Raw genomic sequence first — 27,099 nt, 5'->3', positions numbered from 1 at the left:
AATATTTGGTCATCCATTGCATGCAGAGATACCAACAGTTGTATGCTTAGCACTTTATTTACCAGGAATGCACCGCGTCTAATCTTGATGAATCATTAAAAGCAATTGTTTCTAGAGCTGGACAACAAATGTCAACTCTTACTAGTTTTTTTGCATGTTGCGCTTCTATGGAAGATGAATGTCCATTCACTTACCAAGAATTTTCACAACATTTTGTTTGGCTTAATTCAGAAAAGAGATGGAAACCAAGACAGCAGGGATATGCAATCGGTATAATGTACTTTGCTAGCCCTAATTGTGGTGAGAGATTATATTTGCATTTGCTATTAACTGTTGTCAAAGGACCAAAATCGTTTCAATGCTTACGCACAGTCAATGATGTTTTGCATGATACGTTTAAATCAGCATGTGTTGCAAAAGGACTTTTAGAAGATAATGAGGAATGGATACAATGCCTCAAAGAGGTTGCAGCTATTATCAATTAAGGAGATTGTTTATATTATTCTTACTCAGTGCTGTCCACTACAACCATATGCGTTATGGAATCAATTTTCAATGCATATATGTGATGATCTTGCACATAAGATTCGAATATTGATTACCATTTCTGAACCAACTGAAGCTCAAATTGAAGACTGTGGTCTATATCTTTTGAATCAAATGCTCCAAGAATCAGGAAAAAATTTAATTGACTTCCCGTCAATGCCACAACCTTCTATAAATGGGAGTGTAGAAATTATTATTGATCACCTCAATAATGATCAACGAATAGCTTATGATGCAATCACTTCCTCAGTCTTTGAAAATCAAGGAACTATGTTCTTTTTGAATGGAAGTGCCGGAACAGGAAAAACGTTTTTGTACAATACGATTGCATTGAGGTGTCGCAGCCTTGGCCATATTGTTATTACCGTGGCTTCATCTGGAATTGTATCATTGTTACTGGTAGGAGATCGCACTACTCATTCAACATTTTACATTCCGTTAGATGTATTGGAAAATTCAATTTGTGGATTTAGCAAGCAACTATTACAAGCAGAATTATTTAGAGAAACAAAACTTATAATCTGGGATGAAGTTCCTATGCAATATAGACATTGTTTTAAGGCAGTTGATCGCACACTTCGGGACACTTGTAATAGTGAAAAGCCCTTTGGGGGTATCACTATAGTTCTTGGTAGAGATTTTCGACAAATCTCACCAGTTATAACCAAAGGAGTCTGTGAGCAAATTGTGAATGCATAATTAAGACACTCTTTTCCATGGAAAGATATACATGTTCTATCTTTAAATTTGAACATGTGCTTGAATCATGCAAATCTTGGAAACGCTAATTTTGCAAAATTCTTGATGGAGGTAATATTTCTTCAAACTTTTTCTCTATTATATGTTGCTTTTAAATTGACGAAATACATTTACGTTTATTTACTTTATTTGATTTTACTTACTATTTTATTTATTTATTTTTATAAATAGATTGGGACCAATCCTCAAGAAATTGTTAAACTTCCATCAACAATACACAAATGCCAAGATCTAAAAGACATAATCTCAGTAGTTTATCCGCAACTGCATGTGGCAATGACATCGACTACCACATTTTTAACTGAACGTGCAATTCTTTCTACATGGAATGATGATGTCAGTGCTATCAATACTGCTGCATTGAATATTTTTCCGGTAACACATACTTATCTGGCAACAAACGAGATGTATGAAGATGATGAAATTGATCGTACTATAATAAATAGATATCCTAATGAGTATTTAAATTCATTAGATCCTCCTGGGCTACCAGCTTTTAAGGTAGAGTTGAAAGTGGATTGTCCTAAAATGTTGTTAAGAAATATTGCACCAAAAGATGGACTGTACAAGGCACAAGATTGATGGTTTCTAGATGCAATACTTGTATAATTGAAGCTCAAGTTTTAACTGGAGAAAAATTTGGCAATTTGGTATTCATACCAAGGATATCCTTGACACTGTCTTCTTCATAAATGCTTTTCCAAATGACAAGATGTCAATTTCCAATTCGATTGGCATATGCCCTGACCATTAATAAATCTCAAGGACAATCTGTGAAATTTGTTGGAGTTGATTTGCGCACACCAATGTTTAGTCATGGGCAACTGTACATGGCCCTAGCTAGATGCACATCTTTTGATCGTATAAGTGTCCTCCTTCCCAATGATGAGCCAGATTCTACTACAAACCTTGTTTATCCTGAAATTTTGTTATAGTGTTACTTATGGATCAAATCACTTTTGTCAAAAGGTACAATTTATTTATTGATAAATTTGCTGCTATTGATTACAAATTATTATTTATAAAATATTTTACTATATATGTCGACTTTTGTAGGATTGGGTTAAAAAATATATAGAGCTCAAAAAGATAAATGCAACTAGATTGCTTCGATGGGGATGTAACAAGGTAATTTCAATTTGAAAGTATTTTGATATATATATATAGAGAGAGAGAGAGATTTTCTTTTACTAATATACTAACTTTTTATTTTCATAAATTAGTAGATTGTCGTGCATGCTCCTAACTGGGGATACATACAAATTGATACAAAGACTTTTTAGAAAGTGATGAGGCGCTCCTACGAATTCTAAGAAAAAATAAGTTTGAAGATCATATTTATTTTTGTGAAAAGCATACATATGCTAGCTACGATCCAAATTTTGTAAAGGTTCTTATCGATGTAAATTTTATTACTTACAATAGTTTTGTAAAGCCTTTTATCTATGTGAAATTTATAACTAAGTTTAAATGTATGTTTTCATTTGAATTATTGGCTTATGCTATGAGTTTGTTTTTGTAAATGTAACACACTAGGTGATATAGTCTTTTTCGTTTTTTGTTTTTTTTTCCCTAATATGCTCTTGAATTAGGTTAAAGAAAACTAATCATATCTTTATTTGGTTGAATTTGAATTTTTGCTTCCTAATATTGGTTGATGTGCTTAATTTGCTGTTTTACATTTTCTTTGTATTACAGAACATTGGCTGGTGTGCATAATTTTTTATTTGGCATTTTTTTTGTATTGCAGAGCACTGACTGGTGTGCTTAATTTGTTGTTTATTTTTTTCTATTGCAGAGCATTGGCTAGCGTATTTCGTCTGATTTGTATTGTTTGTGGGACTTACATCTTGTTGTTTGTTTAAAATCTTATACTTTTGTCGTACTTGAATTTTACGTAGCATTTATGTGTTTACTTTTCACTATTTTCTTTACCTATAAATTTGCAAAATTTATGTTTAAATTGATTTATTTACCATTTTATTTATTTAATTTTCACTATTTCATTTATTTAATTTTCTGCACAATAAACTGACCACCAAACCATAAAAATTGGTAGATTTCAACCATTAGATTAAAATTGATGCAAACCTATAGCCATGAGATCTCTCTTCTTTATTTTAACCAAAGCTCAATATCTAAACAAATTGGAATATAGAAATTTATTTGGGTATTGTTATTTGCTAGGGTAATAAAGTGATTATTTTTTGTTACAAATTGCAGGTGTGTTAAATAAACAAAAATACTACAATAGTAAATATTTGGTGATCCTGTCTTTGTTTGCATTTGTGCCGTCACTATTTTTCACGTTTTCACATTTTCTTGGCCAAGGTAATAATTGTGTCATCATTATTTTTACATTTTCTTGATAAATTGTAGCAATTTCCATCACATTGCCTCCACCACTACTAATCATAGACCATACCATTTTTTGCCATTTAAATTTCTATTTGACAAACAAAAACACAACTCTATTTTTGCATTGAGAATTTGAGTTCAAATACTATATCAATCACAATAATATTATTGAAACTTGTTTATTGTTAAAAATAAAAATTTATAGCTAAACTTATTGTTAAATTCAATTGGACAATTTTTATATATTTATCGTTAAGTTTGCACTACAGACAAGGAAGGTCTAATTTTTTTTATTAAGTTACATCTCTCTAAATTTTATAATTTTTCAAAATATTAAAATTGAGTGAATCTGAAAAGTGAAAAATATTTCGATTAAAATATTAAAAAGTTCACTAAAAATTTAAAAACTATTTTTGGAAACTCCAAAACTAAGTAAGTTTTGAATTTTAAATTTGCAAAACTTATTTTTAATATATACAACCAAACACAATTTTAAGTTTGACAAACTCTTTTCAAAAATCTAATTATAAAATTCATTTGAAAATTCAAAACCATACGGACCATCTATTTATATTTTCACCTCAATTTTTTTTTTCAATAAATTGAATAAATTACATTTTAACCCAATAATTTTATATTCAATTACATTTTCATTCCAACAATATTTTCACCATGCCTTCAGGCACGGACATACCCTAGTTAATATTTTCACAAATAATTAATGAAATGAATTATTTGTTATGTCATTAGAATTTGAAATGGCACAATGTAATTTTCATAATTATAAAAGATAATTAATATTTTAAGCAAATCTCAAGATATATTCTTAATTTATAGACCATATATTATTTTAAAAACAAATACAATCAATAAATGAATGGGTAAATTACAAACATCCCCCTGAAGTTTGGGTCATTCTATTTACACACCACTTTCCCTCTTAAGGCAAACCATTAATTAATTTATTTTTTATTACAATTTTAACCTTAAGTAAAATGACTATAAAGGACAAGTAATGACACACCCCATTTATGTATTTACCATAAAGGACAAGAATCAATATAATATAAATCATCAATTTCAAACTTGTTCCTTACGTATCTTCTCTATCAAGAATCCAAAAACCCTAAAACTAAAATCAAAAACCCTTCAACAAATAATCAAAAATATAGTATTATTGAAGATTTTGATTGGATTCAATGAAGGATGCATCTAACAATTCTCATTCGGAACAATGGACCAATGAAAAGGTTATTTTTTTGTTGTTTTCGTCTTCGTTTTCGTTTATGAGTGGTAAATCGTTGTTCGGTTAACCAAAGGTGTGATATATCATTGTTCGACAAACTACAATCGAACAACTTACATCTGTTCAACATACTACAATCGAACAAGTGCAATTTGTTCGGATTACTACGATCGAACTTTTTCATTTAACTCAACTCTGTACTGCCAAACAGTTATAAATTTTTTTTTTTTTTCAGAACTATGCATCCATGGAATGCAGTAATGTTGGATCTGGGGGTCTTATTGACTACACGAGTCAATTTATTACTAATGAGGTAGTCTCATGTCGAAAATTAGTATTTTTTTCTTTTTGTTTTCGAATGTTTAATGACTTTGTTGAATTTGACTTGTAGGTTTTCAAGAGCAAAGAAGAATCGCTCAGTTGGGTACGAGACGTTGGAAGGAAAAATGGGTTTGTGATTGTCATCAAGACATCGGACTATGGTGGTGGCCATAGGACACCAAGGATATTTCTTGCCTGTGAGAGAAGTGGTCAATACAGAGCTCATAAGAAATTAAAAGGAGATGATTCAAGCAAAAAAATTGTGAAGATAACGGGTACAAAGAAATGTGGGTGTCCCTTTGAGTTGAAGGCTCGTAAGTTGATGGTTGATGATGATTGGATGGCAGATGTAGCATGTGGAATGCATAACCATGCTCCTGCAAAACATTTTGAAGGACATTCATTTGCAAGGAGATTATCTGAGGAGGAAACATCATTATTAGTGGATATGTCCAAAAGAATGGTCAGACCGAAAGAGATTTTGGTTACAGTGAAACGAAAGGATGCTTTGAATGTAACCACTATGAAAACCACTTACAATGTACGTCATAGGAATAATGTTATTGAGAAAGCTGGGAGATCACAAATGCAACATTTGTTGGGTGAGTTAGAAAAGCATAATTACATTGAGCGACATAGGTGTGACAACAACACAATGACTGTCACAGACTTGTTTTGGGCACATCCTGTCAGTTTAGATTTGCTCCGTTCATTTCCAAAGTTGTTGATCATGGACTGCACATATAAGACAAATCGATATCGTTTTCCTCTTCTTGAGATAGTTGGTGTGACATCCACTGATATGTCATTCTCCCTAGCCTTTGCATATCTCCAATTTGAGCGGATTGATAACTACGTTTGAGTGTTAACTACATTGTGTAGTCTCTTGTATGACATTGCTATTCCTGAGGTGATTGTCACAGACAGGGAGCTTGCTTTGATAAATGCTATTGACAGGGTATTTTCTATATCTCAACATTTATTATGCCGATGGCATATTAGTAAAAATGTACTAGCAAAATGCAAGAAAATGTTTAAGAGTAAGTACGAATGGGACAAGTTTATCTCTTTATGGAATTTCTTAGTACTCTCCTCAACTAAGCTTGAATACAATGAACACCTTGCTAGGCTACTTGCAGATTTTGATACATATCCTGAGGCAGTGCAATATGTGCCACAAAGTTGGTTAATTCCATAAAAGGATAAGTTTGTTGTCGTATGGACAGATAGTTGTATGCACTTCGGGAATGTTACAACCAACAGGTAATATATATTTGTCTACCTTACATTATGATTTTGATTATTTAAACTTCATTATGTTAATTATTTCCATTGTACACAGGGCTAAAAGTGCACATGCAAAATTGAAATGGCAACTTGGTTCTAACCAAGTAAATTTTGAGTGTTCTTGGACCAAGATCCATAGTTTACTTGAGTTGCAGTATGTTGATATTAAGGCATCGTTTGAGAAGAGTTTAACCGTTGTACAACACCAGTTCAAACCATCCCATTTTAGAGAGCTCCGAAGCAATATCTCTATTACTGCATTAGATCATGTCTTAGAGGAGAGTAAGCGAGCGAATGATGTTGGCATTGATGCTTCAGTATGTGGATGTGTTGTTCGACAAACACACGGGTTACCGTGTGCCCATGAGATTGCGGATTACATCTGGCAGGGTCGTCCAATACCACTTGATAGCATTAACCCACACTGGAGGCATTTGTACTATGAAGTTTTCAGTATTAGAGAATAGTTGTCCCATGGTTTTCTTTTCTAGCTCAAAATGGTCGTGGCAAGATGATCCACTGTCTCCTTTTAATTCATCACATTGGAGACATTGAGTAGGATGATAGTCTAGGGAGTATAACTAGATGGTTTGAGGCTTGCAAGGTAGGGGCATAATTTGTCAGTTTTTCATCTTCTCTTCGCAGATGAATAGTATTTAAGACATCTAGAGTGCATTTCTCATCTGCTTCAAGTCAGTTTCAAGTTTACGATGGAAAGGAAGAGCGAGCTCATCCCAATATGGGAAGTAAGGAATGGTCAAGAATTGGTGACCATATGGAATTTTCATTGTTTTCATTGTTTAATTTCTAGAGGTTGGGATTTAGTTGCAGGAAATGAGAATCATGAGCCTCTTATATATTACTCATCATCTATTCTTTAGAATGAAGATACTGCTTGTTAGTATTTTCTATAGTTATCTAATCCAACAAAAACAATTATGTTAAAAACGTAATTGATGTACCAACAAGCATATTAACTAAATATAATATTTAGTGGGTTCCATGTTAAAAAAATAATAATAATAAATAAATAAATAAATAAAATGTTCGACAGTATCTGTCCGAACATACTGTACATGTTTGGCAATCTACAACCGAACATGTTCGACAGTCACCACCCGTACAAAATTGTGTTGTCCAAAAATCAACTGCCGAACGAATTTAGGGTTCGAATACCCAGTGTCGAACGATTCACTCAAATACAATTCACTCAAATACAAACTTCATGCCAATGGAGATAAGTGCATAAACCCCTAAAATAAATAATAACTCACCTAATAAATCTCCAATGTGAAGTTCCAATTGTGTTGAGCAACACTACTGACGACGTCTTGATGAGTGTTTTCAACAATGGTGTTCACCGGTGTGAATATAGAATGGAGGGGGAGATGAATATTGTGGGTGTGGGGTGTGTAGCTGTGTGGGGGCAAAGATGAAACTTTGTGTGTATATTGTTGTGGGTGGGTGTATGAATAAGGATAAATATATAAATTTGTGATGTGTGATGAGAAAAATATTTATTTTTGGTGCGACTTTAGAAGTGGTTTGCCTTGAGAGGAAAAGTGGTGTGTAAATAGAGCCTCCCCTGAAGTTTACTTAAATTACAAATTACTCTATATAGTTCTAAAAATTACATTATGCCTCCTAAAATTTCTAATTTCATAACAAATAGATTATTTTATTAATAAATCATCAAGTTAATTAATCATTTTTAATAATGTTAAAATTTTATTTCAATTAATAATTCAGATAATTTTATTATTGTATAGATGAACAGTTAGAAATTTTATTTTTTAAATCAATTCAGTTAAATAAAAAATTCTAACAGGAAGACACTTGTAATTTTTCAAACCACATAAGACAATTCGTATTTTAAACAAACCTCAGTATGTGTATTTATAATTTATCCATAATGCATCTATAATATTCCAATTAATCTGAATTATCTTTCACTATTTCTCACCTAATTTATAAACCAAACATAAAAAAAGCCATCTTTCTTATCCAAGCACGGAGTGTTAGCGTACATATATTTACTTTACAACAACTTGCAAGACTACCCTTGCAGGCGTTAAAAATGTTTGACGGTGAAAGAAAAAAAAGGGCAAAAGGAATACAAGACGAAGGCATAAGTAGACAGAAAACAAAACAGCCTCCTCTAATAATATATATTCCATGGAAACCAGTTTTCCAAATATAGAAATATTTACCAAAATATTTACCGCTCCAGTAATGTCAACACCAAATATTTCAAGCAAACCAGGGAAGTGTGGTGCCACTGATGTCTTCGATTACGGAGCATGGTACAGTTAAAGAACCTGTATCAGCAGTTCAAGCTGCAACAAGCGCATGCCTAAGTTTGCCTGCTTTGGCTTAATGGAGGATCGCGCTTAGTCAACTTAGTCAAGATGCATGCCATCGCTACCATTGCACCCAACTTAGAGTGACCACGAGACATGCAGATTACACCACCAAGGAGAATTAGCCCATTGGCTATCAATTTACTTGAAGGCCTTCTTGAGAGTTTCCTTTCACTGCCTTCACGGGCAATTTCGCAACAAGACGCACTTGTTGCAGAGGCTTCCGGAAAAGCTGGGCCAGATGTATTGGTTTTGGTATCTAATCCCATCGGGACCTACACATTAGAAATTAGAAATAAATAATATATATAATCACAATGAATACACAGAAACAGCATTCTGCAAAGAATGCAAACTCACTTGAAGCTTGGTAATGCTTGGTAACAATAATTATTAAATCCTCAATATACCAAAGGCACTGGTAGTCCTATCGTTAGATGTATATAAAAAGAGTGTTATGACAACCCAGCCACCGCGTCTTTGGCCAGGAAGGTGTAAGTGAAGACATAGAATTGACCCATCAATTGAGCTGATCATCATGTCTGGTCACATCAAGTTGTGAATTCCTGCTGGTTGTGAACCTAAGTTTGGGTTTGAAATGCACCAGGATGATCCAAGTCCACTATTTCTCAAGCCCAGAGTGCTGCAGGCAATAGTAGAGTAGTAGTTGATGCCATAAACTCTCTACTACATAACCACGTTTATATCACACGACACAATGAAACCAATTTGAGTCAACATTTTTGCAATGAAGTTCCAAAAACTCACCATAACCTCATAACCTGTAGTTAAATATGAAGGAAACAGAAACCCAGTCTCACGAAGGCACTGGTAATCTTATCTTTAAAAATTCAGAATAAATGTTGTGTAAACCTGACGACTGCTACTTGACCAGGAAGGTGCAAGTGAAGGCATATAGAACAACCAGTAGTTAAATATAAAGGAAATAGCAATGACCTTCTGAATGCGAGTGATTGCAGTGTCACCCAAACTTGATTGAGGACAGTTGGCGGAAGGGTATTTGCGCAACGCATTATCCATCTTGCAGACGTAACTCCAAATGCCCTTTGCAAAGGCCAACTTTGCCACCTCAACGTTCAAACCAGCATCTTCCTGGTGCACCATTTTGATCTCACAAGCATTTCTGCCAGGTACTGTGACAAGGAAATCACACAAAACTACCAAAGCCAAATCAGAGCCCAGTCACCTTATGAGAGGACAAAAAATAGATTTTAACGATGACAAGCACCCATTTATACTACATTGCTACCAAAAAGCCAACTGAGGTTAAATGTGCAAATGAGTTGAGTCAACCAGAATTTTTTGCTGTTCAACTTGGCTTGCTTGAAATTTGTCATTGGCCAAACCCAATCTAGAGCATTTTTTCCTTTTTTATTTATGAACAGGACAGACAAGCCAGTCTTGAGATTGAACCAAGCTCAAATAACTTCATCAGAACTACCACTCATGGAGGTTTAATTTCTTATGTGCTAAGCAAGCTTCTTCACTCAACATTCAATTTGTGCCGCTATCATGGTTATAAAAACCAGCTGGTTCGTATCGGATTTTGGTGCCTCCAGTGCAGATACTGACTGGTTTACCACTGGGATTAAAACTTGCATGCGAACAGGCCAATTCAGTTCGTCAAAGTACTGTTTCTAAAGTTTTAATTCAAAGAAATAAAATAACTCAAATACTGCCCACGCGGGACTATAGTTTTATTGTTTCTGTTCCACTGATTTTGAATCGTTAATTTTCATGAATAACTTCTAGTCATGTTGCATGTAGATATTATTCCATGCAAATGCTTTCTAACATCTGGCATCACGATAGAGGTTTGTGTCAGGTTGGAAATCTTGGTTACCTTGTGAGAACAAGTGAGTTTCTCCTGAAAAATATCATTAAGGGGAACCTCTCACCAACTATTATTGCTCATTGCTATTTTATCTCTTTGTTATAGAGCCTTTTTTGTACTTTTATTGCTCATCATCCTGTTTTATACCGTGTTTTATGATCTTGCATCAAGAATCATCCTATTGATCTTGATAACTCAATTCACTGCACTCAAGAGGCTGTAGTGCATTTTGGCAATAATTGATTTCTACATATCATGTTTCGAAGTGCAAGTTGGACACTTGAATCCGAAGTGCTCGAATTCAAATTTTTGTGCTCCAACTTGAGGGGAATGTTGAAGATTATTCCAGACCAAGCATTGTGCAGACCTGGTTCTCATATATTTGAATTAAATGATCCAATAATAGAGCGAAACATGGGATTGTTTGGAAGAATCATGGTCACGAAATTTGTTGAAGAGATTGACCCAATAAAATACTCCATGATTTGAATGTTTTACATGTTTATACACATATTGTATTTAGCATCATATATATATTTGTGTGGCTGATTATAACGAAAATGTGAGAAAGTAGTAAGAGAAGATGTAGAGCCCTTTCAGGGTTGTGTTGTGGATGTAGGCTATGGTGGCCAAACCATGTTATACATTTGTTTCTCGCTTTTTCTCTTTCATTCACTTCTTCTATTTCAAGTTTTAACACAGCATCAAAGGTAATAGATCTTGTGTTTGAACCTGACCACTTACCCGACAATTATAATACTTACATATATTTGTCCCACTTATGGAGGAGAGGAGAGTTTGCCCACGTGAGGAGGCTTGTTAAGGATACTAATAAAGTTATTCCTCACTCTCACAGCTTAAGCTTTTAGATGAGTCAATGATCAACAATTTAACAGCTACATTTATTTATCACAATTTAAATTAAGTATAGTGGTTGAAACAAATGTGACCAACTCACTATAGAGCAGTTTACCAGTTCTTTTAATAAAGAGGAGAATGAGTGGGGTTACTCAGAAACTTGCCTTTCCTGATTTGCCAACCAGATCTAAACAATTCAACACGTACATACTTCTTCTGTCTGGGGGCCAAAGGATGTTCACATTCCTATTCATGGTGTAAACAAAAAATTACTTCAAATAAAGATCAGATAATCATCACAGGAGCATATAATAAAACTTGCACAAGTAAAGAAAAAGTTTGGAAGATAGAGCATACTCCAAGATAAAGCACTGCATCTATTTGAAATGTTGGTCCATGGATTTTATACAAAAATAAATAAATAAATAAATAAATAACTACCATAGGGTGCCCATAGATATAATATAATGGGTGTTGGAGGAAAAAAAAAAATGAGCAAAGGTATATTGATGTGATGGAAGACATGTATGATGGGATTGTGACCACAATTACATCACATGCAGGATAAACTAGTGAATTTCCAATCATAGTAAGATTGCATCAAGGATCAGCTTTGAATCCGTAACTATTTTCCTTAGTCATGGATGAATTAACTAAACATATTCAGGATGATGTTTCATAGTTGATGTTGTTTGTAGATGATATTGTTGGTAGATGAAACTAAGGAATGAATTTACACTAATTATAAATCTAGACAGAAGCACTCGAGTCAAAAGGGCTTAAAATTAGTAGAAATAAAACTAAATATATAAAATGTAACTTTAGTAATAATAGAAATATAAATAATGGAGAAGTGATGATTGAAAACATTAAGATAATGAATAGTTGACATTTGCAATAATTAAGCAAGAAAGGATATCTTCTGATGTTACATAAACTAGGAAATATTGACCATCACTAGATCTAACATAATGCAATCTCATAACAGAGTTCTGCTCCCATGTGATAGAAAATATTGAACCAATATTGGTTCTAACATAATGCGTTCTCCTATTAGAATCTTGCTATATGATAGAGAAGAGCAATAGCATTGGAGTCTTTAGAAAGGAGCAGGGGTGATATAGAGATAAAAGCAAAGACATTCAAAACATTATGACATATTACCTGAATATAAAGTTTAGCAATACTTTAAAGCAGACAAGTCACACAATCATGGATGGATTTTATGGGTACTAAAAAAAAATGGATTCATTTTACGAAAAGATACCTTACTAAAACAGTAGGAGGTTCCATCTTTTGCTTCCCAGACTCTCCAAGCTAATATGTACTCTCTTGGTGTCAGAAACGGAAACTTTTTTATTGTTCGACCAATTTCAGTCCCATTACTTTCATCAACCTGCAACTGCTCATGCTCAATCAGGGTTTTGTCCCACTTCTTTCTATAAGTATTATTCATGTAGAAATCTCTCAGCATCTTTGCAGAACAATTCTCAAAAATTGTCACACTTAAATATTTCAGGGGACCATCCTGCATGCAAAAAGACATTTTAGCCAGATTTGCTGGACCAATAGTGAGAAAGTAAGCAACAAGTACCAACATGAACAAGAATTATTACGTTCATTTAGTCATTAAAGTTAAATCTAAATCAAATTGGTGAGATAAAACTCACAAGCCAATCGAAGAAACCGTTATACTGACATATATGTCTAGTTGAACACACACTCGCAAAGAGCTTTCATTTAAACATTACGAAGAGGTTGTCCCACATGACTGAGACATTAGTACTGAAATATTTTAGTGCTGAAAATTGTAGGCACCAACTCTTTAAAAATTCAAAGATAAAACTCTATCTGTAGCGATTTTAAAACTAGCACGCACAAAACAAATTTAGCATTCAGTAACAAGTATCTCTAATTATTTTAATATATTTATATAAATCAAACACTGTATGGGAATGGAACTTATAGAGTGAATACAGTTCAATAATCTTTCAATGTTAACTAAAATACTTTACCCACTAAAAAGTTGAAAAACCAAAAGGTTCATTCTAACACTTTTATTAACTACACAATCTAAAGATCATAACCGTGGTTTCCAAACAATTAGTGCTTGGGAAAACTTGAAAATTAAATCTCTCTGTATTCCACAGGGATTAAGAATAAAAGCAGGAACCTTTGGTTTACAGCATTTTGCACTGTAAGCAAGAAGACTGTTACGTCTGTCTACGACATTATCCCATTTCTGATACCCAGGGGACTTCTCATCCAAATTGTCAATTAAATTCTTCAAATCCAAATCTGATATGATCCCGGAAATTCTGCAATAAGAAACAGAACTTCAATGCTAGCTAAACAACCAAATGGATATTTCTAATTCACAATTGTGAATGTATCATAATGGCATAAATACACTTAGTAAGGCCAAGTAAAACCAACCAGTTTGGTTGGGGTCAAAAGGCATTCCGATTTAACTCTGACACTGTTGCTATTCATTTTTGCTGTATTACAGTCAGTTGGGAACTCATACAGGCTGGTATGCATCAAGAGAAAAGTAGAACTCGGCTCAAGTCAGCAAGATCGTAATCCTAACTACTCAATGTCAGCTACATAAATCTTTATTGTTTCATCCTTCAATTGTATATAGAACCATTTTATTCTAGGGGCTCTGTGTATGTTGATGGGCTATGTTATTCTTTAGTTAGGTGAAGTTTAACCATGTGTCTTCATCTGGGTTTATGGAAAGTTTCATTTTTAACAATGAATTTTATATCTCCTGTCTTCTTTATCCATAAATGTATTTTTATGTTTGGATGAATGGGGCCAGAGAAGATTACAACATTGACAGGCCATATATCAATAATGACCTCAATCTAAATCAGCAAAAGGAAGGATGAAATATAATGAGGGTACTCTACTGAATTTGATTGTGTGGACAATCAGATTGAGGGGAAAGAAAAGAAAAGAAAAATACTATTATTTTGGTGTTCCACCAAGTATATGAACAGTCCGTTCGGGAATAATAATGATATCTTTCATTCCAGAAGTCATTAAATCTTTCCTTATCCAATGCCTTTTTAATCCTCATCACTTTCCAAATATCTCCATCCACATTTGGAGAGATTCAAAAAACAGCTTTGCTACAATCTCACCCATTTACAGCTCCAAATACACATGAATCTCTCCAAAATTGGTAGGTTTGGGGAGCAACAAAATGGAGATAATAGTTACAAGTATAGGCCTTATCTTTTAATTATCCAAACAAGAGATGAGATATCTCATTCTCTCCGTATCTTTTCTTTTTTCACCAAACCCTCAATTCATACAGGCTGTTATGCAAATCAATGGAATGCGCATGAGACATTTGTGGTGCAGATGAGCTCATTTGCAATTAGCTTCCTCATTTTCCATTTATATGATGTTTATCCTTTCTAATTAAGCCTTTTCCCTGAAGATAAGGATAACAAAACAAGAATAAAAAATAAAAATAAAAAATTGCAGAAAAGTCTGTGTCTGTGTTTGTATAAATTAATTTTCTTAGTTTTCTGGAAGACCAAAGAGATGATGATAAGCATTTGGGATTGGAAGGAGGGAGTTTGTGAGAAGGGTTGAATAAACAATCCGAGCTTCTCATAATTTGATGTTAGATCAAGTCAATCAGTTGAAGCCCAATTTAAATTCCTCAGTAATTTTTTGAAAAATAAAGAAGGTTCTAAGGGCACCTCCAATACTCTAGACTCAAACCTATATCAAACTTCCAAATTTTGGCAAAAATCACTCAAAATACCCTCGGCTCCTTGACCCAAACTTACACAAATTGAGTTTTACTCAATATTTTTACTTAAATTAAGGAAGACTCGAATGTTATCACAAAATTTTTAGGGTTATTTTGTGGCTATAAAATTTATCAACTGTTGCCATTAGTGAAACGTCTACACAAATTTATGTATAATATATGAGTTTGTCCATTGGGGCGGCTAATATCAAACAAAGCTTTACTCAAATTTCCACTTAAATTTGAGCAAAATTTTGAGTAAGTGTAAGAGGTGGAGATGGCCTAAGCTAAACCTAGATATGTATGTAGACACACACAGAGAGAGAGAGAGAGAAGGAAATCAAAATAAAAGAAAATGAGTGAGCACCTAAAAGAGAGAGAGAGACACATTAATTCATTACATAGAAGAAGATTACCGGATTTGGGAGTTGGCAGAATGCGAAACGGTGGGATTCTTCAATTTCAAGTCAGTGTTAGGAGAAGGGGAGACGACAGAACTCAATCGAACATTGACGAAGGATGAGGATGAGGATATGAACTCCAACCAAAGCCTAGTTTTCACAATCAATTGACAAATCGATACGAGGAGTAGAACCACCAAAGTATTAGTGGCCCATCCACCTCCACCTCCACCTCCGCTTCCGCTTCCGCTTCCGCTTTCCCTCCAAAACTCCGGTGACAATCCTCCGCCCAGCATTATTCTCCAACGTCCTCGTCTTGTCCTCTTTACAAACAAAAGGTTTTACCAGACTCTACTACTAGCATCGTCGGAGCTCTTCTCTCACGCGAGGCGACGGTGCCAAATTGAGCAAAAGTTGCACATGATAACGCGATTAGGGGGTATTTGGGAATTTGCAATATTAGCAGGCAATTTATATTTTTTGTGTTATAATTGAATTTTTTTTTTTTTTTTAGTTAAATATGATATTTATGGGAAAAAAAAAAAAGTGAAATAATTATAGGTTTGATGTGATAACGTCACGACCCGAACCCGCCCCCATGGGTTAAGGACGTAATCGGCCAGTAATCCTGAGATTACCTACGGCCTCAAACCAAAATAGACATAAGTCAACAGAGTAGAGAGGCCAAACGGAAGTTATAATCAAAAACTTTGTCCATAGAGCCGTGCTTATATGCGCTTCAAAACAAACCAAACTCATATACGTTAATAACCCACACTTCGAAAGTACAGTACCATAAAATTCCTTACAAACAGGATCATCTAATTAAGTTAACCCATGACAGACTATTTATAATTATACATAAAGTCCTTGCCGGCAAGACAAAATATAATTACATAGCAAAAAGGCAAGGTTAGGTCTCAAGAGTGAGACGCAAGGCTGATTTCCTCAAAACTTGTATTTTTCCTAGCAGACTTCACTGGGGCTGGGTTTGGACTTCCCTTAGCTCACCTACAAACACATGAACGAACGTGAGCGATAGCCCAGTGAATAGTATCAAATACAGAAGTCATATAAACAATATGAAGAACAACATACTCCAAACGGCCTTGGGCCCAATTCATATTCCTACTTAACATATGTACATTTATACAAAGTTTAGATCAAGTGACTGTAGTTCTAAACATATTGGCCTTTGGCCCATTCTGATTTCCATCTGCGTCAAAACGGCTTTCGGCCCATTCATTTATGTCAAAACGGCCTTCGGCCCGATCATTCTTGTCAAAACGGCCTTCGGCCCATTCATTTATATCAAAATGGCCTTTGGCCCATTCATCTGTGTCAAAACGGCCTTCGACCCACTCATTCATGTCAAAACGCCCTTCGGCCCGTTCATTCTTGTCAAAACGGCCTTTGGCCCATTATCTCTGTCAAAACGACCTCTGGTCCATTCATTTATTCGTATCAGGCTTTTGTCCACGATTCTAATTAGCAAATTCATAAGGCTTATAAGAGAATAACAATTGGACATTCACAAGCTTTTAAATATTGATATTACTCACAATGATCGGCTTGTGGATTTGCCCTAGAGCTTGACCCTACACATTTCATGAACACAAAAAGGGTCACTAACAGTTCAACCCGTTCTTTGCTTCACACGTTCCTCATTAGGCTTTATTCATATCTCATTAATTCATTTACAATGCTTAACATATGCCTAAGAGTGCTTACAGGTGAAAGAGAACGGAAAACAGAACTCAGAATGCAAAAACAGAATCTCAGAAAACAAGGTCCCCGCTCGAGCGTGGACTTCCCCGCTCGAGCAGACCCTTAGGTCTGCAAAAGTACTGGTTGCCTTCAATTCCAGCTCGAGCGTGAACTCGGCCGCTCGAGCGTACTGCCTGTCTACATAGCTCCCCGCTCGAGCGGGAACCATGTCTGCAAAAATGCTGGGAGCTCGATTTCTCCGCTCGAGCGGCACTTCCCCCGCTCGAGCAGAAGTCAAAATTCTGGAAATTCCAGATTGTGTTCTTGAGCTTCAATTCAACGCTCGAGCGGAAGTCAAAATTCTGGAAATTCCAGATTGTGTTCTTGAGCTTCAATTCAATTTCCCAGCTACCATTCTTGCATGCAAAGGCTCAAATCTCAAATATAATCATACTAACATGGTTCCTTTGCAAGATTATAGCATTATGAAGTTCAATTTCTTGATTTACCTACATGCATGTCCGAAAACATGACAAACTCATCACCCATATAACAAATTCATGCATTCAAGCTCATGTCATTAATTATTCGAACATGCAAGGCCATCTTGACTTCATTTCCATTTCAAAGATGCAAATGGTGCCAAAACTCAACAAAACCAAGCCTGCATGCATGATCAAACTTCAATTTTTGCTTAATTGACATGGTACATGCCAGATTATGCAACTTATGGCAATTCAACAGAATTTTTATGCATGCATGGTCATATCTCATCAAGACCGATTTAAATCATACTCTTAATCACAAAAAAATACTTGAGCTCACAAGATTGCGCGTTCAATTCATGAATTCAAGAGTCAATGGCTTACCTAGAAGCTTAATTCTCACAATTTAAGGTAAATTCTCGAGCTAGCCTCCAAGATCACCAAGCTTTAGGACCAAAATCTCAATTTCCTTCACCCTCTCTCTCTTAGCCGATCCTCTCTCAAGTCTAAGAGTTTTTCATCAGCCAAATGAAGCTTAAAGAAGAGAAATGAGGGTGTAGTTGACCCTTAATAAGCACCCACTCAACATTATTTTATTATAAAACAATTGGGCACTTAATTTATCAATTTAATCAGTCTAAATTGACCAGAATAAATTTTCAATTAAATTTCACCGTAGGCTCTAAAAATTATGTCAATCACAGTGGCGTAATCAATTTCGGGTTCTGTGGCCGATAAGGCCCTCAATTTAATTCTCGAAGGGGACTATTCAAACAGATGTTCCTACGGTGAACAGATACGAAGTCAAAATCACATATTATCACATAATGGCGCACAAAATCATGCTAAACACATAACCATAAACAAATTAAGGACCAATTTAGCATAATACAGAACAGGGGTATCACAGATAATTTGTCTTATTAGTTATTTTAATTTATTTTGTCTTTTGTGAATTTTAGTTCAAAAAACCAAAAAAACAAACCTTTGCCAAACACTTCTAGGGGTGTATGCGGTACCGTTCAGGCAATTTGAGAATAAAATTATAAATTGAATGGTTGATTAGTGGATTAATAGATTGATAAATTGTAATTTGGGCAGTTTTTGACGAATTGGCGAATTGGCGAATTAAATAATATTTTGATTAGTAATTATTATACATTTACATAAGGGGTACTTTTTCATAAATATCTTTTTATGTACTTATGTTCCATTTTTAATTCATATTATTTTCTTGTATTCCAATAAGTTGAGTGACATAATTATCAAAATATTCCTAATAATATTCACATTTTCAGTGTGAATGTTCCGTGATGTGAATGTTCACACTATCAGTGTGAACATTTACAAATATAAATGTTCACAACACCCATTCAAAAAATATTGGGCAAATTACATATACTTCCCTTGAGGTTTGGCTAAATTACAGATACCCCTGAGGTTTCGAAAATTACATCCCGCCCCCTAAGGTTTGTATTTTTATTACAATTTGCCCCCTGAGGTTTAAATTTCATAACAAATTACCCCTTAATTTGTTATGCAAATATAGCATTAAGGGAGAAATTTATAATTTCTCAAATCTCATGGAGGTATTTGTAATTTAGCCAAACCTCAAGGGGGTATATGTAATTTGTCCAAAAATATTTATAAGGATAGAAATGTCCATAAAATACTTTAAATAAGTGAATTAGGATTTGATAGATCAAATATTCAAATAATAATATCTTATGAATTAATTGGGATACAAACATTTGAAAAAAGATTTTCTAATAAATCTCCCTTTACATAATATATAACATTAATTTGTATAATATGTTTTAGATATATAACACAAAGTAATTTTATATAATATTTTCATATAAATAACCAATAATTTATAATATATTTTATATTTTAAATCTCTCATACACTCATTTTTCAATTAATATTTCACTAGAAATTAAAAAATATATATGTATTAATTATAACGGAACAGAACAGTTCAGTTGGCAAATTATAAATTTTAAAATTTAAACCGCAATTAACAATTAGAACAGTACAAATTAATACAATTTTAACGAATGAAGCGATATTTTACACCGCCCTAAACACAATGTGGGATATTATTAGAGGAAAAAAAAATTGTGTTTGGGAAGATAGTTGGGTTTTTTGTAATTGGATGTGATGTTTGTGAGAAAAAGTGAAATGATTATAAGGGTTGATGTGATATTTTGTTTGGATTTATTTTTGGAAGACTTATTTATAAGTCATTTTTCAGACACTTATGCTAGGCCAAATCTTATGTAATTTCTTATAGAGTCTTAAATCCTATTTAGATAAGAATGTATTCCACAAGATCCTACATAAACGTAACGTGACATGACATTTACATAAACGTAACGTAACGTGACACCTACATATACGTAACGTAATATTTATATAAACGTAACGTAACGTGACACCTATATAAACGTAACGTGACACATACATAAACGTAACGTAACGTGTCACGTTATGTTTCGCAAACTTAATGAGTTTTTATTTTTTTAAATTGAATGTGAAAATGTTGATGGCTTATGTTGGTGTCACGTTACGTTTCATATAAATATGATCTATGGTAACATTCAATTTCCTATGTAGAAAATTAAATGTTGCCATAAATTATAAGTGTCACGTTACGTTACGTTCATCTAGATATGAGGTGTACGCAACCATTTTCCATTTAAGATATTGAGAAATGTTATCAATTGAGTCAAATGAAGACAATGTCCAAAATTAATGGCTAGTTTGTCACAATTGGAACTACAAGGACCAACTTGATAATAGTAAAGACATAAAGCTATGTTACTGGAATGTGGATTGTTTGTAAATTTTGGAATCACCCACAGTCAATTAGTTAGACCCAGGGGTGGTAAAAGAAATATAATATAGCTAAAAGAGCATTATTATTGTTATCGTCCAAGTAGAAAAGAAGGCAAGGATTCACTGTTGGGTAATAATAAGCAGTTTGTATTGGACTATAGCAGAGTGTAAATAGTAATAATCAACAGTAAAGTAACCAACAGTGAAAAGTAAACCACAAAACATATGAGGTAGCACCAAATTCAAGCCAACCCAAATCGAATCTACACAATTGGGGCAAAATTTTTACAAAATTGAATCCAAAAACACCAAAATCCATACCGTCCAATTATGGGTCTTGGCCAATCGCCTCGCAAGCGCATGAATGCAGCATGCAACATCGGCTCGAGGCCGAATTGCTGACGTGGCAGAAAAAATCTCTGGAAAAAAAATAAAATAACCCAAAAAATAAATAAAATCAATTTCCTATATAAGAAATTGGATGTGTCATAAATCATAGGTGTCACGTTACGTTTATGTAGGTGTCACGTTACGTTACGTTTATGTAGATATGTCACGTTACGTTTATGTAGATGTCACGTTACGTATAGGTGTCACGTTACGATTATGTAAGTGTCACGTTAGGTTACGTTTATATAGACATGATTTATGGTAATATTCAATTTCCTATATATGATTTTACTATTATTTATGATATTAACAACTAATATTAAGGGTAAATGTGTCAACAAACTTCCCATAGGATTTATGGGAACATAAATTTTTTAGTAGGACCATATATAGCATAAGTCTCCTTAATAGGACTTATAAATATTTTTTTTTTTATTTTTTTATTTTATAAAATATTTATCCTGTAATAAAAAAATAAAAAAATCCAAAAATTAAATTGTCAAACACCGCCAATATATACCCATTAGATGTGGACTTTACCCCGTTCCTTGGATAAAATATAATTGCTTGGATAAAAGACTTTACCCCGTTCCGTGACGATGTTAACAAAACAAAATTTTATTTTTTAACTGTTAAAACCTACCATCACCTACTCCACCTACTACACCTACCACCACCTACTACCACCTACTACACACCTACCACTACCACCTACTCCACTACATCTCCTATATAAGGAGCCCCTCACCATTTGTAATATATAAGATACATCAATCAATAATACATCAATTCTAACATGGTATCAGAGCAAGGTTAAGAACTTAGTATTTTTCGCTTCACCGGCGGGCGGCAACCTCGCCTTAGCCGCCCGCCGGACCTCAACCTAGTCCGCTAGAATTTTTTACACATACCTTGAAATTTCTTCGAGTCCACCACCTTCACGCCCAACTCCTTCGAGTCGCTGTCCTTGACTCACCCAGTCAACCCATCACCACCAATTTTCTTCCTTGAAGCTTCCTCTGTTGCCTCTTCTCCCTCTATGGTCTCAAAATATCACTTCCAAGCAGTCCAGCAGTGTATTGCTTCTCCAAATCCAGCTGCAATTCCCTCTGCTTCTCTGCTTGGAGGAGGCTGCTGCTTTCTTAATTGTCTGGTTTTTGCTCCACTTTCACGTCGCCCTTCACACCCATGAGCTTGTTGAATTTTTCTTGCCGTTCACGATCGGAAAACAAAGCAGAATCCCAGTGATGACCAGACTCTTCAGCAGCGGTATTCTTTTTATTCCCCGCTGCAACTCCACAACCGGGCTGTCACCGCTGCAACTCCACAACCGAGCCATCATCACCGACAGCCCGAGTCTGCCACGCTCTCTGTGCATCAGCAAGTTGAGAACGCCGATGAGTGTATGGTTTTGGAGAGGCTCTCTATGATATTTGCTTCCGTACACTCAAGCTCACCACTCCTAGTTTTGGAGATTTGAACCATTTGATTTCTGCCACCATGAGTGGTGTCACCTGTTGCCTTTGGTTTCCTGGTCAGCTGTACTCTGATCTCCGCAAGCTTGCAGTCGACCTCATCCCATTCCCAAGGCTCCACTTCTTCATGGTTGGCTTTGCACCCATTTTCATCATATTCATTATTCCCCTTGTTCCCCACTCTCTCAGTATATATATATATATATATATAAAACCCATCATACACTCTGTGTGTGCGTGGGCCAACCTTCTCCACTCATTTATTTTATTATTATTTTGTACAAACCCATACCCACTTTAATTCATACCTCCTCACTTTTTAAAACGCATGCTGATTCACGCTACCCCACTTTACCTTTATTTATTTTATTTTATCAAAAAAAAAAAAAAAACAAATCCATTCTTTAGAAATCTCTCTTAGATTCTTCTCTCCGCAACCCAATTCATTTTCTTATTATTATTAGAGAAATGACTTGAACCCTCCTCGGGCCACCCAATTCACTTTTCTTATTATTATTATATACACTTTTCCATTCTAAAATATTCTCCACCCATAACCATTCTCACATTTTCCACCGCCCAACTTTTTCTTGAACCTCAATTTTTTATCTTTTCTTTAAAAAAAAAAAAAATCATTCCATCTAATTTTTCTGCTCAGTCTTGTACCTTCAAGCCATTCGGATTTTCACAATACACTCATTTTATTTCTATCGGGACTTCGCCCTGATCACAATTTTACACCAAAAAAAAAAAAAACAAACAAACAAACAAACAAACCAACCAACCACAACACAAACAAAACAACCACATCCACCGGCGGGATTTTTCTTCTCTACTCTGCCGCCGATCTCTTCTTTTTGCCTCCGTCCTGGGCGGCTCTTGACGGTGTTGCCTCCGTGTTTCCCACGCCACCGAGCACGTTCACTCCCCCCTGCTCCTCCACTGCAGCATATGGCGGACCTCCAAATCGGAACATCACGGTGGCCTTCCGCTTCAGCTCCTTATTTTCCGCCTTTAGCACACTTATCTCTGCTCACGCATCCTTATACATGCGCTGGAGCAGAGCCAGTTGGGCGTTTAACTGCTGCACCTCATTTGTCCTACTCTGCAGCCGGTGTGACAAGTTTGTGACCGCCGTCATGGTCTCTACACATGACTTCAAAGTATACTGATTCGCCTCAATATCTGATTGCGCTGCCATTCTTTGCTCCACAGACCGCATAGGAAAGGTCAACGGAGCAAACTCAGGGGCGCTTGGTTGAGGTTCACGGGCAACCGCACCAATTACCTCTCTTGTGGACTCGTTGAGGTCGGGAAAGAGAGTGAGCAGACTACGGGACGAAGAGGCCATGTTATGGGTTGCTGAGTGTTTCAGAGAAGGGTTGGTTACAGAGTGTTACAGAGTATCTCTCTCAAGACAACGAAGAGTTTCTCAGAGGTTTTTTAGCCAGTTTTTTGTCTTAGCCTCTGCCTCAGCCTCAGCATCCGTCTTGGTTAAATAGCCAAGGCAGACACGCGCATCGCGCGCCACTTGACGCCAGATGACAAAACGGGCGCGCAAGCCAATGTGGTGACGCGCCTCGCCATAATGTCTGGCATATCTTTTTATGACTTGGGCTCGCCTTTTGATGGCACGCCTTTTTATGGATTGGGCACGCCTTTTGATGGCACGCCTTTTGAAAGATTGGGCACACCTTTTGAGGGTGCGACTTTTTAAGGGTCCGACAAGACTCTATAAACTGTCCCGACATTGATTCCGGTTAGCTCCTTTATGGGTCCGACAAGACTCTGTAAACTGTCCCGACATTGATTCCGGTTAGCTCCTTCATGGGTCCGACAAGACTCTGTAAACTGTCCCGACATTGATTCCGGTTAGCTCCTTCATGGGTTCGACAAGACTCTGTAAACTGTCCCGACATTGATTCCGGTTAGTTTCTACAAGGGTCCAGCAAGACTCCGTAAACTGTCACAACATTGTCTGCTACAACGATCCGACATGACCCCATAAACTGTCTTCTACATCGGTCCAACACAAACCAGTGTCTTCTACATTGGTCTGCCATAACCATACAGTCTTCTACAACGGTCTGACACGACCATACAGTGTCTCCTATCCATTTTTTATTTTTCAGATTATTTTCTTGTTTTGTTACTCTCTCCAAACTCAAGTTGGTTAGTTCCTATCCCCCTTGAGTTTGCGGGGGGCTGTTAAAACCTACCATCACCTACTCCACCTACTGCACCTACCACCACCTACTACCACCTACTACACACCTACCACTACCACCTACTACCACATACTCCACTACATCTCCTATATAAGGAGCCCCTCACCATTTGTAATATATAAGATACATCAATCAATAATACATCAATTCTAACATTATACTTACTCCACCTACCACCTCCACTTCACCTACTCCACCTACCACCTACTACCACCTACTCTTCTATATATATAGGAATCATTGTAACATTCAATAGACAACAATCAATAATATCATCAATACATAATTCATTCTCTCTATTTCTCTATACATCAATTTATCTATATTAGAAATTGAGAGAGATTAAGAGAGCAAATATTAGCTCTATGTTTTTGATGTATATTGCAACCAAATGGAACCTCCATTATATAGGAGATGTTTTACAAGACAAAATGATGAACAAAGGAAATATACAAATGAAAGGCCACCGAAAGATAGCTGAAAGCAAAAGGAAAAGAAGGCGTCTATCTGTGCTAGGCTAGCAACAACTATCTATACAGATATTTAATATAATCTATTAAATATACTATCTACTATTAGCAGCTGTAGATCTATACAGATTAATATAGTATTAACTTATAACATATTATAGGTATAGTATTAACATCCCCCCTCAAACTCAAGGAGGACAAACATCAACCAACTTGATTTTGGAGACAAGGTCAACGAAGCAGCCAGGAGAATGAGCTTTGGTGAAGATATCAGCAGGTTGATCAACAGAAGAGATCGGATGGAGATGGACAGTACCATGAGTAACGTGTTGCCGAATAAAATGGCAGTCAATCTCAATATGCTTGGTGCGATCATGAAAAACATCATTGTGAGCAATTTGAAGAGCACTGTGATTGTCACAAAAGAGGGCAGTAGCGCTAGAGGGAGTAACACCCATGTCAGCAAGAAGCCAACGAAGCCAGAGAAGCTCCTGAGTAGTATCAGCAAGGGCACGGTATTCGGCTTCGGTACTAGAATGAGCAGTAAGAGATTGTTTCTTACTGCGCCAAGAAATAAGAGAATCACCCAGAAAAAAGCAAAACCCAGTAGTAAAGCGGCGGTCAGTAGGATCGCCAGCCCAATTAGTATCAGAGAAAGCACGAAGCTGGAGAGAGGAGCTGGCGGAATAATGAAGACCATGAAACATGGTGCCTTTGAGATAGCGAATGATACGAATATAATGCAGCATAATGTGTGGTACGAGGAGCCGACATAAACTGGCTGGCAATATGGACGTCATAGGCAATATCAGGACGAGTAACAGTGAGATAGACAAGACTGCCAACCAGCTGACGATATAGAGTAGCATCAGAGAGAAGAGTGCCATCAAGAGGTGTAAGACGACTCTGAGGCTCCAGGGGAGTGGAGGCAGTCTTGCAATCGGTAAGACCAGCACGGGTGAGAAGATCAGATGTGTACTTAGCCTGAGAGAGAAAAGAACCCGTGGAATCATGGAAGATTTCAAGACCCAAGAAATAGCTGAGAGGACCAAGGTCTTTCATCTTGAAATGATGGCTAAGAAATTGTTTAAGATGAAGAATACCATTGACATCATCACCGGTGATAATCATATCATCCACATAAAGAAGAAGCAAGGTGGTCCCTTGAGCAGTTTTGCGGATAAAAAGTGCAGTATCATAAGAGCTGGAGGTGAAACCACAGTCATGAATAGTAGAGCTGAACTTGGCAAACCAAGCGCGGGGAGCTTGTTTGAGACCATATAAAGCACGTTGAAGTTTGCAGACTTTATGAGGTGGATAAGTAGACCCAGGGGGAGGTTGCATGTAGACCTCCTCAAGAAGAACACCATTAAGAAAGGCATTTTTCACATCCATTTGATAAAGATCCCAGTGTCGGGTAGTAGCAACTGCAATAAGGCTGCGAACAGAGGTGAGACGAGCAACAGGAGCAAAGGTCTCCTCATAGTCAATACCATATTCTTGATTGAAGCCTTTAGCAACAAGGCGAGCTTTATAGCGCTCAATAGAGCCATCAGAACAGGTTTTGATTTTGTATACCCATTTACAGCCAATGGCAGTCTTGCCAGGAGGAAGATCAACAATGTCCCAAGTGTGAGTTTTGTCTAAAGCCTGTAATTCATCAGTCATAGCTTGCTGCCAAAGAGGATTAGAGCGAGCCTCCCGATAGGAGGTGGGTTCATAAGTAGAAAAAGCAGTAGA

At 35.8% G+C, this 27,099-nt stretch overlaps 3 protein-coding genes across 6 annotated transcripts; 2 read left to right on the top strand and 1 right to left on the bottom strand.

Moving 5' to 3' along the window:
* The first annotated feature begins 435 nt into the window (after positions 1–435).
* Positions 436–1,245, top strand: LOC145813823 (uncharacterized). The gene has a single exon (XM_082909936.1). It carries the CDS (start codon positions 436–438, stop codon positions 1,243–1,245), a length of 810 nt encoding a protein of 269 aa, XP_082766062.1.
* A 336-nt stretch (positions 1,246–1,581) lies between these two features.
* LOC145813822 (uncharacterized) lies at positions 1,582–6,984 on the top strand. The gene is made up of 5 exons (XM_082909934.1): positions 1,582–1,806; positions 5,145–5,222; positions 5,301–6,034; positions 6,113–6,188; positions 6,673–6,984. The coding sequence occupies exons 1-5, from the start codon at positions 1,582–1,584 to the stop codon at positions 6,982–6,984; spliced, it is 1,425 nt and encodes a 474-aa protein (XP_082766060.1).
* A 1,515-nt stretch (positions 6,985–8,499) lies between these two features.
* On the bottom strand, positions 8,500–16,208 carry LOC114320299 (uncharacterized). Of its 4 annotated transcripts, none has more exons than XR_014356899.1 (7): positions 15,779–16,208; positions 13,764–13,908; positions 12,858–13,118; positions 11,755–11,836; positions 9,835–10,055; positions 9,238–9,520; positions 8,500–9,152 (listed from the first exon to the last, which is right to left on the bottom strand). XR_014356899.1 is itself a non-coding variant. In XM_028267448.2 (6 exons), exons 1-6 carry the CDS (start codon positions 16,057–16,059, stop codon positions 8,871–8,873), a joined length of 1,272 nt encoding a protein of 423 aa, XP_028123249.2. In that variant the 5' UTR covers positions 16,060–16,208; the 3' UTR covers positions 8,500–8,870. The 4 variants fall into 4 exon arrangements, 2 of the variants coding, with proteins under 2 accessions (XP_028123249.2, XP_028123250.2); XR_014356900.1 differs by having other exon boundaries at positions 9,835–10,031; XM_028267448.2 differs by lacking the exon at positions 9,238–9,520.
* Between the last annotated feature and the right edge of the window lie 10,891 nt (positions 16,209–27,099).

The sequence above is a fragment of the Camellia sinensis genome, chromosome 15 (genome assembly GCF_055761805.1).
Source record: "Camellia sinensis isolate YWXY chromosome 15, ASM5576180v1, whole genome shotgun sequence".
Lineage (NCBI taxonomy): Eukaryota > Viridiplantae > Streptophyta > Magnoliopsida > Ericales > Theaceae > Camellia > Camellia sinensis.
This window is presented reverse-complemented; position numbering and strand designations above follow the sequence as displayed.

What these genes read in the sequence shown, in the direction of transcription:
- LOC145813823 (XM_082909936.1), top strand. Translation starts at nt 436, where the DNA reads ATGAGGAATGGATACAATGCCTCAAAGAGGTTGCAGCTATTATCAATT.
- LOC145813822 (XM_082909934.1), top strand. Translation starts at nt 1,582, where the DNA reads ATGACATCGACTACCACATTTTTAACTGAACGTGCAATTCTTTCTACA. An exon ending in GGTGTGACATCCACTGATAT is followed by an intron (nt 6,035 to 6,112) that starts GTCATTCTCCCT and finishes TACATTGTGTAG; the next exon opens with TCTCTTGTATGACATTGCTA. An exon ending in TGATAAATGCTATTGACAGG is followed by an intron (nt 6,189 to 6,672) that starts GTATTTTCTATA and finishes CTTGAGTTGCAG; the next exon opens with TATGTTGATATTAAGGCATC.
- LOC114320299 (XM_028267448.2), bottom strand. Translation starts at nt 16,059, where the DNA reads ATGCTGGGCGGAGGATTGTCACCGGAGTTTTGGAGGGAAAGCGGAAGC. An exon ending in TCTGCCAACTCCCAAATCCG is followed by an intron (nt 13,909 to 15,778) that starts GTAATCTTCTTC and finishes TTCTTATTGCAG; the next exon opens with AATTTCCGGGATCATATCAG. An exon ending in CAAAATGCTGTAAACCAAAG is followed by an intron (nt 13,119 to 13,763) that starts GTTCCTGCTTTT and finishes TTTTGCATGCAG; the next exon opens with GATGGTCCCCTGAAATATTT.